General features: G+C 33.9%; 2 protein-coding genes and 1 non-coding gene across 3 annotated transcripts; all 3 read right to left on the bottom strand.

Annotated features, from left to right (window-relative positions):
- Nucleotides 1-2,218: 2,218 nt before the first annotated feature.
- TRNAV-AAC (transfer RNA valine (anticodon AAC)) lies at nt 2,219-2,292 on the bottom strand. The gene has a single exon. It is a non-coding gene; the product is annotated as a tRNA-Val (tRNA).
- A 2,582-nt stretch (nt 2,293-4,874) lies between these two features.
- LOC113699372 (putative pentatricopeptide repeat-containing protein At3g13770, mitochondrial) lies at nt 4,875-10,537 on the bottom strand. Its single transcript, XM_072051218.1, has one exon. It carries the CDS (start codon nt 10,503-10,505, stop codon nt 7,689-7,691), a length of 2,817 nt encoding a protein of 938 aa, XP_071907319.1. The 5' UTR covers nt 10,506-10,537; the 3' UTR covers nt 4,875-7,688.
- A 4,541-nt stretch (nt 10,538-15,078) lies between these two features.
- Nucleotides 15,079-17,089, bottom strand: LOC113690591 (nuatigenin 3-beta-glucosyltransferase-like). The gene has a single exon (XM_072071764.1). The coding sequence runs from the start codon at nt 16,610-16,612 to the stop codon at nt 15,329-15,331; it is 1,284 nt and encodes a 427-aa protein (XP_071927865.1). The 5' UTR covers nt 16,613-17,089; the 3' UTR covers nt 15,079-15,328.
- Between the last annotated feature and the right edge of the window lie 1,006 nt (nt 17,090-18,095).

The raw sequence follows: 18,095 nt of genomic DNA, 5'->3' as shown, positions 1-18,095 counted from the left end.
AAACTGAAACAGATTTACTACTATCTTTTGGGTTGCGACAATGATTTGGTGACAATCGTTATTTTAATCTTGAATTTTTTTGTTGTTGAAATTTGATTGATTAGCATCAGCTAAAGTTCTCATGACACTTAAATTGTGAGGGAAACATATGAAAATTGAGGGGAAAAAGAAGAAAATGCAAAAAATCAACTAAAGATAATAATATAGAAAAAAAAACCTTGAAAAGAAAAAAATTAAACTTACTAAGATGTTGGAAAACAAAAAAAGTTGAAATTTTCAACTTGTTTACAATCTGCTAAAGATAATAACCTGATAATAATGGTGAAGACTTGAGAAAATCTTGTTGTGGATATTTGGGTTAAAAATGGTTAAGAAGAAAAAATTGAAAAAAAAAAAGAGAAGAACTTGATATTTTAATATATTTGTTAGTCAAGTAAAATTCTCAACAAACTTAACTACAGTCTAGCGGTAAGATTATTATATCCAAACTTGGAGACCCAGGTTCGAATCTTAGTTACACCATTCTTCATATTTTGTTGAAGAATTTAAAAAACCCACACCATTCTTGATATTTTGTTGAAGAATTTAAAAAACCGCCGGTTCACGGTTCGTCCAATTTTCAACGGTTTTCCATGAACTTCCGGTTTTAGCATTAGACCGGACCGGTGACATGGCCGGTTTGCGGTCCAACCGGTCGAACCGCCCGGTCCGATCCGGTTCTGAAAACATTGGTTGTAAGCCATAAGAGAGAGAACCATTCGGGCTGTGACACTCCTGCAACAAATTTTTGGCCCATTAAAAGCCATCTTTTTTTTTTTTCTTAAATAAAAGTGGAAAGTCTCATCTTTTAATTATATATCCTTCTCATGACACTTAAATTGTCCCTTCTTTTAATCCATCTCTTTCCCAAATTATCTTATGCAAAGTTTTATTTTTGGTTCTTTTTTTTCGTTTTATGTCTTGAGGTCGATTTTATTTGAAAAGTAAAAAACTTTCTTTGAATCAAATCTTTTTTTTGAGATGTCTCTCTACCACTACATCTACAATGTAGTTTGGTATGTCATGTTGTGCATTTTTTGCAATCATTAAATTGATTTTTTAGAGGGTTGATGTCTTCTCTAAGATGCAATAAGAGTTATTTTTAGTAAACAATTATACAAAACTTCAAGCATATATTTGGCATTTCATTTAATAGGGCTGATAAAGAAAGAGTAAACTTGAAAATGTGTGTAGGTATTAGACTTTTAATCGCTCAAAAACCAAATGTGAAGAGAATTTCGGTGAAATAGTATTTGAAAATTGGAAAAACTTGGTGCTTACCGTTCCTTTATTTATTTTTTTTGGAGATTTTCTTTTGATTGCAAGTATTGGGAAAACTCAACGCTTTATTATCTTTGCAGATTCACCATTTCTTTTTCTTTATTGCAAAAAAAGTTTGTACTGGGCCACTTTCTTTATTCACCATCTCTTTTGACATAGAAAGAAGTAAAATGAAGGCATACATACCTGCAGGGAGTGGTGATATAAGTCAAGTGACTTCACACTTTGTAACCAATTAATAAGCTCAAAAGCCTGCTGACTACGAAATAACAAGCCACTTTCAGTTCCTTCTGCGTCGTGATGCGACAATGAAATTGTGGCTCTAACTAGAGACTTCAGTTCTTGAATGAACGCTACTCTTTGAGCATCAATTTCATACACCAAATCTTTTCAGTCTCGGGACATTTAGCATAAACTTATGATTTCCAAATCCGCTGACTTCAAGATATTTTTAGGCTGTTACGCTCAATTACATAGTTGTAGCGTCCTCCCAAACTAGTAAGTCTTAAGTTTTTTCAATGAAGGACTAGATAAATCAACCACTTCAATTATAACAGACAAAACTATGGAAAAGTAAATACAATTCTTCAAGAGATGGGCAACCACGAATAAGTCTCGGAAAGTAATTTTCATCTACTAATCCCACAGGTCCTGTCAAGTGCAACACCTTGAGATTTGGCAAAAAAACTGAAGTGGGAACAAGAAGATTCACTAGCCATGATAGTTTCACAGTTACCAGAGTTTTACAAATGAATATTTCTATAGAAAACAATCGTCACACTGAAGTGCAGCAGATATAAAGAAATTCCAGCCCCATCTGAAATCTTTCCACCAGCCTATCGACACAGACACTCAATTTTCTAAAACAAAAGTAGTTTGAGCTGAGTGTTGTTACACATGGCGTCGCCGGGACTCGAACCGGAGACCTTCAGTGTGTTAGACTGACGTGATAACCAACTACACCACGACACCAGACGTTTGAACGGCTGTCTTATCCTCCTAAGGAATCATAATTGAGATAACAAAAGCGTGTTTATGATCAAGTAACTTAATTACCGAGAAATGTATTAGTATATTAGTCTTGTGTAATATGATGAGTTGGCTTCGTCAGTTTGATTTCCAGGTAGGGAGAAGCAAACCTACATATTATTTAACAACAACACCACGGGAAAAAATTTAACCAAAAAAAGTGAGAACCTGTAAGTACTGTAGACTGGTGGGTAATGCATTTGGGATTAGCTAATTGAGAAAACAGACCACCGGATTTATCAGTCCCATTTCATCAGGCTTCTCAAGTTGACGATGAATCTTTTGATAGATCTTCTTCGGTCTCCCCAAATTAGCTGAGAACCCTGGAAAGGCGTCATTGAATATTCCCTCCCCTCACTTCACTTCTCTTCCCGAAATCGTCTGCAGACCAATGTTTTAAAAATCGGACCGTTAATTGAACCGATGACGTGAAAGGGTCGAGGTTCAACCGGTCGAACCGGTTTAAACTCGGTTCAATGAATTTTAAAAAAAATAATTTATATAAATATTTATGCACAAAATAAGACATGTAATGGACTAATTTAATACATTATATGATGAAAAGTTTACTATTTTTGAATAACTTGATTTTTTAAAAATAAAATTTTTAAATTATAAGTTAAAACAAATAAATTTCATTTCAATTTCAATTATATCTACCAAAAAAATCTTAGATCTAACCCAAAAATATCATAATATTTTAAAATTATACAAAATTCATGTCTATGAGAATTTAGATTTTGTGAACTAAAATTTTAATTTACGTTTTGGGATTTAGAGATTGCAATTTAAAAAAGAAATTTTGGAGTTCGAAAGAAGTCAAGAGAATCGAAAATAGAAATGCAAACTTGATAAGAAATAAAAAATGAGATAAAAGTGAGTGGTTGTGGCATTAAATAATTTGGGTTAAAGAAAAGTAATTCTTTTTTAACCTTTTTCAATTTAATGGACAAAAATAAAATTAAAAGATGGAAGAAAACATCAATAAATTAAAAATAAAGTGGTTTGATTTAAAAGAGAGTGACAAAAAAAAGAGGAGAGAGAGAGAGAGAGAGAGAGTGTGTGTGTGTGTATGTTGAAGATTAAAAAGAAAGAGCCATGAGATGATTAGATTTTGTTAAAAAAAATGAAAAAAAGAAATATGAGTTTTTGTTTTATATAAATAAGTTATCCAAAAAAAACTAATAAAATGTGATGGTGCAATGGTTACTACATTGGTTTTTTATTACAAAGGTCTTGAGTTCGAATCTTGATAGCTGCATTTTGCAAAACGTAAAAAAAAAAAAAAAAAAAAAATCTCGAAAACCGGAAACTGCCGGTTCAATCCGGTCCGACGGTTTCCACGGTTTAATCGGGTTTTGATCGGTTTTCTAACCTGGTCAACTATAGCATAGAACCGGACCGGAACCATGGCCGGTCCGCTGTCCAACCCGTCGAACCGGCCGGTCCGGTCCGGTTTTCAAAACACTGCTACAGACTAGTAGAGTTAAAACTTCAAAGGTGAAGAAATATAAAAGGTTTATTGCACTTTATTCCCCGTACTCTTTGGGTGTAGTCACATTTCCCCTCCTAATATTGCACCATTTATCATAGTTTTTTATAGTTGAAAGTCGAGCCAGTCTACTTGATATTCGAAGTCGGATTTAACTTGATTTGGTCGAATTTCATTTGAACTTGACTTGTTTTTGGTTAATTGTGTTGTGCATTTTTCAACAATACTGAGATGAAACTCTTTAAACCCTGAAATTGAAATATAAAATTTATCCTGTTTGAAGCTAAAACGGGACTAAAGTATCTCATCTTATATTGCAGGACAAATTGTATGCCTAAATTAGACCAAATTTATAGTTTGAAAACTAAAATATCTCATTTTAAAATTTAAGTACTAAAGAGAGAATTTGGTTATAGTTGAAAGGCGCAAAATAGAATTAACTCTATTCTGTTTGAACTTTGGCTCAATTAACATTGTTTTTAAAATTTATATGTAAAAAATTCAAACAATTCGATTTGTCTTGAAAAATATTTGTTTTAGTTCAGTCTTGATAAATATTTAATCCAAGCTTGAAATAGTTAAACTAAAATTGGCATTTTTTTTTCAAAGAGAAGGGTACAAAGAACAAAAAAGACATACCATTCATCCTCAATCTACTTAATTTTTTGCATCTTTCTCCATCCTCATTAATGAATGTGTGTAGAAAAACAAATAGTAAACCACTTTAGTCAACTGAACTCATTCCTTTTCAAGTAATCTTTGGATTGATTTTGGTAACTTGTGTGTTTCACTAATTTTTTTTTTCTAATCTGTTGCAGAGTTTGACTAATCTTCATGATAAAACTGAAACAGATTTACTACAATCTTTTGGGTTGCGACAATGATTTGGTGGCAATCGTTATTTTAATCTTGAATTTTTTTTGTTGTTGAAATTTGATTGATTAGCATCAGCTAAAGTTCTTAACTCTAAAACTTTTTGAGGAATAATGATTTTTTGGCGCTTTGATTTGATGTAGTTATAGAAATTTTCGGATCAACTAAAGTTCTTAACTCCATGGAGAAGAACCTAAGAAATTGTATATCATTGATGAGCCCTTGTAAACTCATCGGTTGAAATTTTTTTACTAATCTGTTTCTTTTGTTTGTTAAAGAAAGAACTGAGTCCTTTTCTCACAAAAATTCTGGCTATTGATATCTATTACAAACAATACATCTTGAATTGAGCCTTGTGACTTGCTGCAGTATCCATCATCCAATCCAACAGTGCCAATTTAACAGCGCCAATAAATTGTGAGGGTACTCACTTCCACCATACTTGTCAAGTAGTTTCCAAATGATGAAGATCTTATCCAGGAACATGTTTTTCATTGAAAAAAGAAATCAGCTAAAACCTGTCATCTCGAATAACACTAGCAGATATAACCATGTTATGCTTTATTTTCCAGGTGCAAATGATCCAGTTCAGCTGAAAATTGTATATGTAACCAGTGCAAATGATCCAGTTCAGCTGAAAATTGTATATGCTAGAGAGTTGGGTAGAACACCCAAACTATCAATACCACCGATTTGGCGTTGAGGCATAGTTCTCAGGACCAAAGACAAACGCACTGATAAAAACTCAAATCATAAAATGTTCACGTATGCTGATACATAGGCAGTTCGCTCCTCATTAAGTAGCTACAAATTTTGGTTAATAAAACAAATATGGTGTTCTTTTTCTAAGTGATGAAGGTTGTATCCAGGCACGGCAATATTTTTCACTTGCTGGTTATTTTGTTGCCAAAACAAAAATGCCATAAAAAGGAATAAACGGAAAAACTGAGAAGCATGCCAGTTTTTGGGACTCAAAATGGGCACTACTGGGGAGTTACTTTCCTTCTCTATTCTATATTCATTGAAGGATTCTATGAAATGGTAAGATGACATAAACTGAACCAAAACTATCATCTTATCTAATACTAGCAGATATTGCTATCTTAGTCAAATTGATGTTATACTTTATTTCTAGATGCAAATGATCCAGTTCAACTGAAAAGCATACCATTCACTTGAAAGAGCATTAGCAATCACATAAGACATACAATCCTAATCACAATTTCAAACACAAGTTTTTTTGTAAAGAAAAATCTGAAATCAATGGTTATAAGTTAAACATGTAAAGAAGATTAAGTGTCCCCATACAAACATGCAAAGTACACTGCACCTGTTATTACTGCCACCAAGAAGTTACCAAAAAGATTCCACCAGAAGGGAAGATTTTATTCAGACAAATTTGCACCTCACCTCTGGTGCACATGCAAAAACAGAAGACAAACAATAAAATACCAATTGCCTGAGCTATAAAATTTTAGAAAAGCTGACATAGCAGTCGCCTAAATGAATAATTTGCACTTAATTCTTCTGCCCCTAGTACAATTTATGACTTTGTCAATGCCTGTGCACTTGACAAATTAAGTTTCCAGCTTCAAGAAGAAAAGGCAATGCTCATAAAATTGAAGTCAAATCAAGAACCAGGAATACTCATCATTATTATCAGCTGTTCTCTATGTATTGTCTAGAATAAAGGCTGCATATACCTTTTTCCATATCTTTTGAATAGAAATTTTAAAAGTAAAGCAAAAATTACAAGCATGCTCTTTTTAAGATTGTTGGAAAGATGGAGATCTCAGTAGTGGTTAATTGAGCTCATATGCACAAAGAAAAAATTAACTTGGAGGCTGATTGTGGATTAGCCTCTGGCCAGAAGGCAAAAGAACTAGCATGTTCTCCATCTTGCTCTAGACGGATGTTTACACTTGGGCACAGATATGCTATTTGATAAAGGAAAAAATTACTTCAAAAACATATTCTTAGCAATACTCTCTGGGATAGCTTTATAATAAGTTAATTTTGTTTACCGTGATCACAAAAAGTATGGCCTATGGTATGGTAGAGACGATTTTACAGCTACCAAAAATATAGAGCTCTACCAAAATGGTCAAAAGTCAATTGTGAATTTTAAGGACTATTCAAATATTTTAGCAATTTTATCTACTGCTTTACTGAAAATTTGAAGAGCTTATATCAAGAAAAAACACTCAAAGTTTACATGATTTTCCGTCTGCATCTCACAACATTGAAAAGTTTGGAAAACTGAAAAAGAAATGCCCCATATTACGTGCATTAAATGCCCATTTATCAAGCATTTTCCACACAACCATGCAGAGCATGAGCACATGTGCACAAGGATTGGAATTAAAATATTATGGAAGTTAAATGACTGGAAAACAACAAAGTATAGGCATAATTGAAACACAAAACTTCAATCAATCATAAATGTCCAGATCAGCTTAATTCTTTGTACAACTATTAACAGATATCCAAAGGATTCACATGCAATTTGAGAAGTTAATGATTGTAACTTAATGCTATAATCTTACAGAATCAATTTGTTGGACTGTGGCACTTACTTGAAAATGTTGCATCCAGTCTATAGCTGGATTATGGTAATTGGAGACAGAAAGAGTAAGATTCCAAAATTCGTAAGTTGAACTTTGACCTTCCTCTTGATCCAGAGTTACTACTCCAAAAGATTAGACTTAGAATGGAAGCCTGATCTGAACTAGCAATCACACCACTTCTAACGCCCCTGACCAATATTGTCCCACAGTTAACCACCCCATTGGGCCGTGGGTTTTGTTCCTGGAGATGGGGTTATAGCCCACAACAAGTGAAGAGCCCAAGCCCGCAGGTCAAGAAGCCCAGCACCCCTCCAAAAGGCCTCGGTCAGGTGGGAGAGACCACTACAGGCTATTAAAGCAGCCCCAGGACTTCCTCCCTAGCCGATGTGGGATCATTACACCACTCCTCACCAATAATCTTTGCATGAACAGATACCATTGCTAAAATGATGGAAACGACTTCCATCTCTCAGAATTATTTCTTTGCCAACTAATCTGGAGACATGCTTACTAAACTCATGGCAATCACCACAAACCCTCAGGTTCTTTGTGATCAAAACTGGTGACCTAGCACCTGCATTCATCAATCCGAAAGCAATAGCAAGCTTCTCACTGTGGCTTAGTAGCTTTCTGAGTTTTTCTTCAGGTTCTTCATCATGGAGAACCCAACAAACATCTGGAACATACCCCATTCTTTTAATTGATGACACCAAATAAGACAACTTTTGATAGATTTTGTCACTTTCAGGATGTGACTTGTCTCCAGCAGTAAACTGGTGAAGTTTATTTTTAACCACAATCCAACTTTTTCCAGGAGGTTTTACCAAACCCTTTTTCTCAAGTAGTATTCGCAATTTTCTGACCTCTGACCAATGGCCTGCAGCAGCATAGACATTTGAAAGCAAAATATAATTACCTGCATTTGTTGGTTCCAATTCAACAAGCTTTTCAAAAATGATTTTGGCATATCTGGTTTCAGAATAAATTCGACAAGCACCAAGCAGAGCTCGCCACACTGATGCATCAGGAGCAATTGGCATAGACTTAATTAATTGCATGGCTTCATCTAAATGCCCACCTCGTGACAATAGATCCACGGCGCAAGCATAGTGGACAAGTTTTGGGGTTATGTAAAAGTCCTGAACCATTGAGTGGTAAAGCTGCAATCCTTTTTCTATCAAACCAGAATGGCTGCAAGCTGATAAAGCAGAAACAAATGTAACATCTGTGGGCAGGAACCCTTCTTCTAACATTTGTGAGAAGGCAAGAACAGCATCATGTCCTCGGCCATGCATGCCATAGCCAGCTATTATTGCATTCCAAGAAACTGAATTTCTTTTTCGTAAGGAACTAAATACATAGTCAGCATATCTCATGCAGCCGCATCTTGCATACATAGTTATTAAAGCATTTGCCACAGGCAAATGAAAACCCATTAATGATTCCCTTCGTGTTATGTAGGCATGTAAACAAAGGCCTTGAGAAAGTTCTGCTAGATATGCACATGCAGAAAGAGCGCTTACCACTGTTGAGAAATTGGGTTCAACTTCCGAAATCATGCGATGGAAAAGCAACAAAGCTTTTTGAGGTCGGTTGTTGTTTACATAATTGGAAATCATGGCATTCCAAGAGATCAAATCTTTTTTTCTGAAGCCCTCAAACAGATACTTAGCGTTTGCCTCATCACCACAATTCATGTACATTTCAGTCAGTGCAGCATTCAGTGCTGCATCTACTTCCAGACCATTTTTTACTACATAACCATGGAAAGATCTTCCAGTGTTCAGAAAGGTATCATCATCACAAGCAGCAAGAATGGAAATTACTGTGTGACCATTTGGTTTGACATCTGTTTCCTGCATCTGCCTAAAGAGTAAGAATACTTGGCTTCTTAATCCATTATGAGCCAATGCAGCAATTAAAGTGTTCCAAGAAACTACATCTGAATCATTTGTCTCAGACAAAATGTTCAAGGCATCTTCAACGCAATTTAAAACTCCATACATATTCAACAAAGCAATTTGACAGAGTGTAAAGGCCTCCATTCCAAACTTAATTGCATAAGCATGCAACCTTTTTCCATTTGTCAATCCTTTTTCCAAACCTGCAAATAAGTTTAACATGCTAATAATAGAACTGTCATTTGGTCTAATGCCTTCTATTTGCATCTCAGTGAACATTTTAATTGCTTCATCATTCAAGCCATTATCAATGCAAGCTGAAATCATTGAATTCCACAGAACAACATCTTTGTTAGGAACAGAGATAAATAGATCAAATGAACATTTCAAGTACCCCATGCTGCTGTAGAAATTCATCAATGCATTTAATGTGTGCAGATCTTCACTGAAGGCATGTTTAATTACAAGTTGATGGACTTGCATTCCCAGCTCAATAAGTCCCAGTTCCGCACAGGCCTGAATAATAACTAGAACAGTAACATGATCATATTCTTTTCCCCCCTTGAGCATCCAGAGAAAATGATCTACAGTTTTCAAGTAATGACCAGCATCAAAATACCCACAAAGCATCGAATTCCAACTAACAGTGCTCCTTGAACCCAACAATCTGAAAACATGATTAGCAGTTGTCATGTCAAATCTTGAATAGAAACTAATTAAAGCACTATCCACATGACTGCTCATTTCCATAAGTCCATTCCTCAAACAATACCCGTGGATTCCTTTCCCAAGGCCCAGCTCTGAAAGCTCACCACATGCCTTAAGCAATGAAACAACCGTCCTAGAATTAGGCCTCAAATTCTCCTCTTGCATCTCCATGAAAAGAAACAACGCTCCCTCATATTCCATGCACTGCACACACCCCAAAATCATCGCATTCCAGGCTACGACATCCCTTTTCGGCATTTCATCGAATACGCAATAAGCATCTTCAAGACAGCCACATTTGCTATAAAAGTCAACAAGACTAGTCCCAACCCGGATATCATTGATCAAAGGGGAACCCATCATATCCTCGTGTATCTTCTTGCCTCTCTCAAGGGTTTGCAAATTTGCACAAGCCTTGAAAACCAGAGGCAATGTTGTATTATTAGGCAAGATGCCCAAAGCTTCCATATGGGCGTATGTAGTAAGTATTGCTCTGTCATTTTTCAGCTTTGCTTGATGTTTTATCACTGAATTCCAGTGTATTACATCGTGGGCTGGGACTTGTTTAGGCAAAAATGGGATTTTTTCGAGGTTAAGTAGTATAGGTGCCTCCATCCGTTTGAAAAACCGTTGGCGTTTTGGCGCCCACTATAACAAATTATGCTAAAGGTCGAGTTTTATGAGGTAATTTTTTTAAAAAAAATTATATGGGAATAAATAAAAATATTTATTTGTACAATCCTTTAAGAATGAGGAAATGCCTGCAATGCTCCAATGTTTATAGAAGATTAATTATTGAAACAGAAAATATACAATATCATTCAATCAGCACATAAAGTTATCTACACCATTTCAACTAAATTAAGGGTTCATTTGATAAAACTGAAATATGTACTTTGAAGTCTGAATCCATTAAGTTATTGAATTCCTTATACTATATAAGAATGAGTTTAGGGTAAAAATGTTCTTTGAATTTCAACCGCAAGGGTGGAGCTATTTTGGAAATGTGGGAGTATTTGAAATGTAATTGGAATATTGAATACAAGTCATTATAGCTAATTTAGTTTTGTTATAATTAATTAGATGTCTTTTTAGACATTTAAAACTAGGGACAAGTTTGACACGTGACAATGTTCAATATCCATTGAACATTGGGTACAACTAAATTCAACTTGTGTTTGAATGGAATTACATAAAAGCCCTTCTAATCATTTAATTGTATTAGTATCGAAGTCTCTTAATTTCCTAAAGCCTTTCTCATCAATTATTTGCAAACTTATGATATATAGATACTAAGACACAATTAATACCAATTAGTAGAGAAGTTTGGTTTCTTGGCCGTTACCCCCATCCATTAAAGTTCATTTCATTTACTTACAGCTTTTTTCCACCACAATCATGTAAACTATTGAATTCGGATATTGTTACATTATCTACTCCTCTTCCCCATTTTGCAATACCTTTCTCAATAGGTATATTTTTTTTAGCCAATCTACTTTTTTGTTGTAAGAAATCTCAATAGGTATATTTTCTTTAACCAATCTACTTTTTGATTGTAAGAAATTTGTAATCTTGCAAGTTGTATGTGCGATGATTTTTTAGTGTTTTAATTCAATTGTCCATGTTAGATAGGTATGATAGGGAGGAGATCATATTTTTTTATTATTATCTGTGGTTTAAAATAAGTTTATCATCATAAATTTTTCCATATGCAGATTGCATCTACTTTTGTTGTTTTAACTATTAGTTATAATAATTTTCAAATTGTTTGCCATTTTATTGATGATTCCATTTAGGCAATTTTTTTCACTTCATTTGATTTGGCAATAGATTTAGCTATCTACTTAAAACTATTTGGCTGCAAATCTAAAATATGTACTTCATTACTTTTAATTATTTTCTTGAATTAAGTGATATAAGATATTTTAGTACTTTATTTGACGTGATTATTCATCTATATTAGCAGGTTAGTTGCTGTATATCTTTGCAACTAGGTCAAAAACTGATGTTTAGTGATTGTAATCCCTATCGAGAAGAAGATGTTTTGCTATATGTCCTAAATCATACAATAAAATCATAATTGATTGATTAGTCAATGTGAAGGTCTCGTGATGATATGTCCTTGGAATCAAATATAAATTCAAGAATTTGGCTGGAAAGAACCGAAATTACACTGACAATGATTTTCTTCAAGTAAGCTAATTATTCAAATCTCACTTATATAACAAGATAATGTGGTGGATTGCCCTTATATCAAGATCAAATTCAAATTAAACAACAGATTTTAACATCTATAAAGTGCATGAACAGATATAAGTAGGTCTTTTATTTTATTAGATTAGATACAAAGTAGTTGATCGTATCTTATAATTCTGTTTCATTACATATTATATTTTTTTAACTCAGTATGTAACTTATGAATTTTCTGTTTAATGTCACATAATAAAATTGTCGTACTTCAATTCTATATTACAAAATACCAAATAATAATTATTAACTATCTTTAATTACAAGCACTACACTTCGTGTTCTCACCGCTATCCATCCACGTGGTCTTGGGCCTCATCGCCTCAGGCACCAATGGCCCAACCTAAGATCGACTCCTCTTTTTCCTCAACTTCAAGTCAACCCACCACCTCAATATACTCTCTTCCCAGCTCTCACTATTGTCTTCGCCGATGGGAGCCCTTCTTTATAACCCAAATTCCAGAAATTATCCAAATTAATTTCGTACTCTCTTATTCCCAAATTTCAAAAATGCGTTCTCCCCCAAAGTCGTCAAAGGTCCTGCGAGCCTATAGAGTTACGAAGAGGGGGTGCATCAAAGGCTCTTCAGGCCTATCTCACCTGCATGAAAGATGTTGAAAAGAAACGTGAACGTCTGCTGAGTTTTTCCATCGTGGTAATAAGATCAAAGGCGGATCTGGATGCAGTTATCAAGTTGAAGCGGTCCAATCGTGATTGGGATATAAAGGTCAAAGTTCCTTCGAAATACAAGGCCGAAGGCCAAGCAAAGCCCTCTAAACAACGCCTCGTGGAAATCGCTTGTAAGGCTGATATCGAGTTTGTTTCTAGAAGAGTTAGGGGAGTGGTGACGTTTTAGGAGATTATTAATGATTAGGGAATTAGGTTAGGGTATGGGTAGTGGGGGGATATGGGGTCGTAAGGAGTTTATGTATAGGAAGGATCAGATTGATACTTTTGACGTTGATATCATATCATGTTAATATTTTTCATCATGTAAATATGCTATCATTATCCTAGTATTATGTATTAAATTAAATACATTTGAGTGTATATCACATTTAATGATAAGTGAATAGTTTATCCTTAATTTTTGAGAGTAAGATTTGCCTAAAAAATTCAGTAGCATTTAATTAATTTAGATGTTCAATTTTTTGTTATCAAACACGTCTGAATATATTAAAATCTGAATACATTAACTTTATGTGCAATTGCGTTATCAAATTGTGCCTAAGTCCTTGTAACTTTCCTCAGTGTTAGGATACTCTATATTAGCTAAGCCAATTGAAGAAAAAGTACCACATCAATTTGTGATCTTAAAGACCTAATTAAAATAGTTGAATAGACACTTTATGCCTAGGTACATGTTAGTACTGGATCAAATTATTGAGGAAAGAATTGGCTAGGGAAATTAATATGCTTTTGGAGTGAAATTTTTAAGTAATCTCAGTAGTGGTAGATTATGTTTTTATTATTCTCTAAAGAGATTGTTTGATAGTATGAAAGTAGACATATAAAATGTTACTGATTTAAGATTTCACTATTGGGGTTAAAGTTTTAATTTAATCTTTTATACACTATCAGTGTATACACCATCACCATTGAATGCATGACAACTCATCTGAATTTAAATTTGAATTCCAAATATTGCCCATGTGTTATGCATCCAACCGTAGAAGTGTATACATTGTTAGTGTATATAAAATTTACTCTAAAGTTTTATGCATCTAAGATAGCAACAAATTAAAATGGTGTGTGACGTGTAAACTTGAAAGAAGTGAGCATTTTTATTTTTTAGATACAGCCATCATAAATTCATAATCTAGGAATATATATATATATATATATATATGAAAGTAATTATTTTAAATAGAGTTGTTACTTATTCTTATGTGGCATGCCTAATTGAAAAGAATTAACGGGATATGGGTCATTTGGGTTTTATCTATATTGAATATTATATTATATGTTTAAAAATTGTCCCTAATTTTAAAATAAATTTAAAAAATAACTAATCTTATCTTAATGATATCTAAAATTACTTTTAAAAATAACTAATCTTATGTTAATGAGATATGTTTTCTATCAAATTATTACATACTAGAACTATAGTAAAATCTTTTTTAAATCGCAATTATTAAAATCTTACATATTCCATAAATTATTTCCCTTTTACCACCATATCATTGATTGGTATTCAAATTGTTTATCATCTCTTTCCTTAATTTTGAATTAGCTTAGTGAAAAAAAAAAGAATTAGCTGTTACATTGACAGATTTATCAATATTGTTGATTTATTGATGAAAAAGCAGATTGCTGGATCTTTTCTACTTAATTAAATATGAATATATACTTCTAGATTTATGGTTATTATAGAAATTTAAATTATCTAAAAGATATATTTATAAAAAAGAATATCTACCAAGTTTTTGATATGAAATACATTATTTGATGTATACTACCATATTATAGTGACAGTATATAAACAAATTTTTAAAATTGGTAAATAATTGAGCATTTAGAATACATTAATTTTTTAAAGTTAATATGGATGAACGTGTAGGATTATTAGTAATTTTCATATTTAAATTATTTTTAATTGTATAAATTCACAATAAATAAATTAAAAAGACCGTGCTACTGCACAGGTAAAATTCTAGTACAAAAGTGTTTCAAGCAACTCCAAGATTGGGTGGTTAATAATACTGGAAGGCAAATATTTAAGTTGGTCGAGTCTATGCAATTACTTGTAAATTATGTTGTAAATGCAATAGCTACATGAAATTTTTTTACGCGGTTATGCACTACTATCTATCGTTTTTCTTTTCTTATATAATCATACATCATTATACCAATTGATTGTAAAATATATCACATGGTTTACAGGCGGATTCATAGATTAAGCCTCTCTAATTATTCCCAATGCTGAAATATAATAGCTCTAATTAAGCCTCTCTAGTATTCTGACAGGTAACATTTCATTTGAAGAACATAATAGCTCTATTCCTTAGACAACTAACTCTTAATACCAAAGCACATGCTTTTAATGCATCAATGAAATCAAGCAGATTTTGATAGGAAGAGCCACCTTCTTCCACAGCCCTCTTTGCCATTGCTGTCAACTTCTTTGCCCTCTTTCTGATTTCCTGACTTTCTTCAGAGTTGCTCATCAATTGGCTTATTGCTTCCTCTATCTATTTGCTTTCCACTACAGGACCCTCGCTAATTGGAGAAAATTTCCAATGATCTGCCCCAACACTGACTCCAACTTTCAAAACCTGAACAAGTTTCTCATTGTAAAACTGCTCAGCAAACAATGGCCAAGTAATCAATGGCACCCCAGCAGTCATAGCTTCCATCGTCGAATTCCAACCACAGTGAGTCATAAACCCTCCAACTGCTGGATGGTTCAAGATCTTTAGCTGTGGAGCCCAACCTCTAATGACTAGACCTTTGTTTCCTTCAGTTATTCTGTCTTCAAAACCATCTGGCAGCCAGCTCTCTTGTTGATTATCTTGGTCATTTTCTCTCTTCCTTACAACCCAAATAAACGGCTGGTTCAAACCCTCAAGAGCTAATGCAATTTCCCTGAGCTGGGCGTCAGAGAATTTTGTAATACTTCCAAAAGAAACATAGAGGACTTGGTTGGTCCCCTGAGTATCCAACCATTTTAAGCAACTATCCTTTCCATCAGTAGTATTGTCAGTTTTCTCCTTGCTGGAGAAGTAGAAAAGAGGTCCAATGGCCCATGCTTTTATCCCCCTTACATTTCTAAAGTAATCTGCATATTGAGGTTCCAACTCATAAAAAGTGTCAAAAAGCAAGCCGAAGCTCCTAAGCTCTGATTCTTTTATTGGCTTTAATACCACCTCTGAGTACTGAGTTTTGGTCTTCATATGATCCTCCAGTTGAGACCTTTTCATTTCGACCTTATCTGGTAAACCATGGATCAAGAAACTCTCAGAATCTGAATTTACTGACTTGTGAGGCTCATACTGCTGCAAATTATGGCGCAAACTGCGACAAAAGAAGCTTTCTGGATAGAACAAGATTCTCGGTATCTTCAGCTTCTCACCTAAATCAGTTGTCCAAGCATATTGCTTGTCCGAGATAATACAGTGAGGACTAAGACATTGAATAAGTTCTTCCATTGCATTTTGGAGAAGCATCAAACCGTTGAATACTTTGGCAAGCATTTCTTGTGTGGTTGCCACGCTGAAATTTTCAATTCCTTCAGGTAGTCCCACTTCAGCTGATGGAAATTTCAAGTTGTGAACGGAGATATCATGGCCTAATTCGATGGCTCGATCAATGGAGGATTGAAACAGGACTGTGTTGTGTTTGGTGGAGAGAATGGTAACCTTAACGCCCTGAGCAGCAAATAGCCCGGCAGCATTAACTAGAGGGATCATGTGGCTTGGTGTGAAGAACGGGAGAAATAGAAGATGAAGTTTAGCAGTGCTGTTCCTCAAGGCCATACTGAATTTTTGCAAAGGTTTTCCAAAGTTCACAGATGATCCAGTAATGTGACTTCTCACAATTACAGAGAGTGTTGTAGAGTTTTAGTATCCTGTATGAACTAGGAAACTTGGTACAATAATTTGCTTGGAAACAGGTATCTGTCCCTGCCATAACCACACCTTCTCAAGGTACTTTTTCTTTGGGAAAGAAATAGATGTATGGTTGAGAAAATCTTCAGATTTTTGTGATTTTTCACCAAGACACTGCACTGGTGGTCCAGTGAAGGGATCTTTTCACATTTTCAGATTTCTGGATAGAGACATAGAGTTTTATGGACTAGAAAACTACAGGGTTTTTCTTTCTTTTTTGGAAGTGGAGTTTTGAGGTTTAGAAATTTATGTGCCTCCATCTGTTTTAAAAACCGTTTGGTGTTTGCACCTAGTAGAACAGATGATGTTCATTATAACGCTCGATTATGCTGGAAGTTTTCTCAAATACTATTAAAGCAGATATGGCACAAAACTTCCTTAAGTTTTCAAGATATTTATATAACTCCATGTGGTTTTATAGTTTTTACGTAAAGTGGAGAATGGATGAAAGCAACTCCATGGTGTTTGACCTAGGTGTCTTCCAACAAAATCCGTGTTGTTTCTTGCATATACAAATAATCCTCCTATAATTTCAAGTAAAGTATTTGGTCAAAAATTCCTTGTTTGGTAGTCAAGTTTTTTTGCTAGCTAGCAAGTTTTTAAAAAACTTTAGTTACAGTAATCTCAAAAAAATTTTCAAAATTTTTAAACAATACACTTCAAAATATTCAAAAATTCACACATTTCAAAAAAAAATTTAAAAACTTCTACGGTAAGTTACAATAAAGTTTTAGACAAACATCCAAAAAATTCACTTGCAAACGGGACCATTGTCTTTAGTATTTAAGTAAGGGCAAATAGTTGCACTTCAACGGATGATATTATGGGGGTTGCTTTCCATCATATTTTCATTTTATATAAAGTCACAGTGATTTTATGCGAATAACTTAAAACGTTAAAATATCATGTGATAATAGACGAAATTACAACTGAGTATGCCGTAATTTACTTAAAATGTTCATGTGATAATAGACGAAATTACAACTGAGTATGCCGTAATTTACTTAAAATGTTCATGTGATAATAGACGAAATTACAACTGAGTATGCCGTAATTTACTTAAAATGTAAACTTGAACACTAATGCTGAATTGATACAAAACACATACACAATCTTTAAAATGTTGTTAATCGAGTCCTTTTTTTTGGGCTGTATTTCTCTTTTTATTCGTTTATATAGTTATACTTTTCATTATATTTAAAAAGAACAACTTTCCAAAACAAAGCAGAAACCAAACACCCTCATTGGCTCATTCATTATTTGAGGTTACCTTATAGATGGAAGGATGATTTTTATTTTTATTTTTATTTTGATCCGCTAATACAACGTTGTAGGTCTATCAATTGTTATG

This window comes from Coffea arabica, chromosome 1e (assembly GCF_036785885.1).
Source record: "Coffea arabica cultivar ET-39 chromosome 1e, Coffea Arabica ET-39 HiFi, whole genome shotgun sequence".
Lineage (NCBI taxonomy): Eukaryota > Viridiplantae > Streptophyta > Magnoliopsida > Gentianales > Rubiaceae > Coffea > Coffea arabica.
Note: the sequence above shows the minus strand (reverse complement) of the source record. Positions and strands in the feature narration are given on the sequence as shown.

Excerpts from the sequence above, each read along its gene's own strand:
- LOC113699372 (XM_072051218.1), bottom strand. The coding sequence starts at position 10,505 with ATGGAGGCACCTATACTACTTAACCTCGAAAAAATCCCATTTTTGCCT.
- LOC113690591 (XM_072071764.1), bottom strand. The coding sequence starts at position 16,612 with ATGGCCTTGAGGAACAGCACTGCTAAACTTCATCTTCTATTTCTCCCG.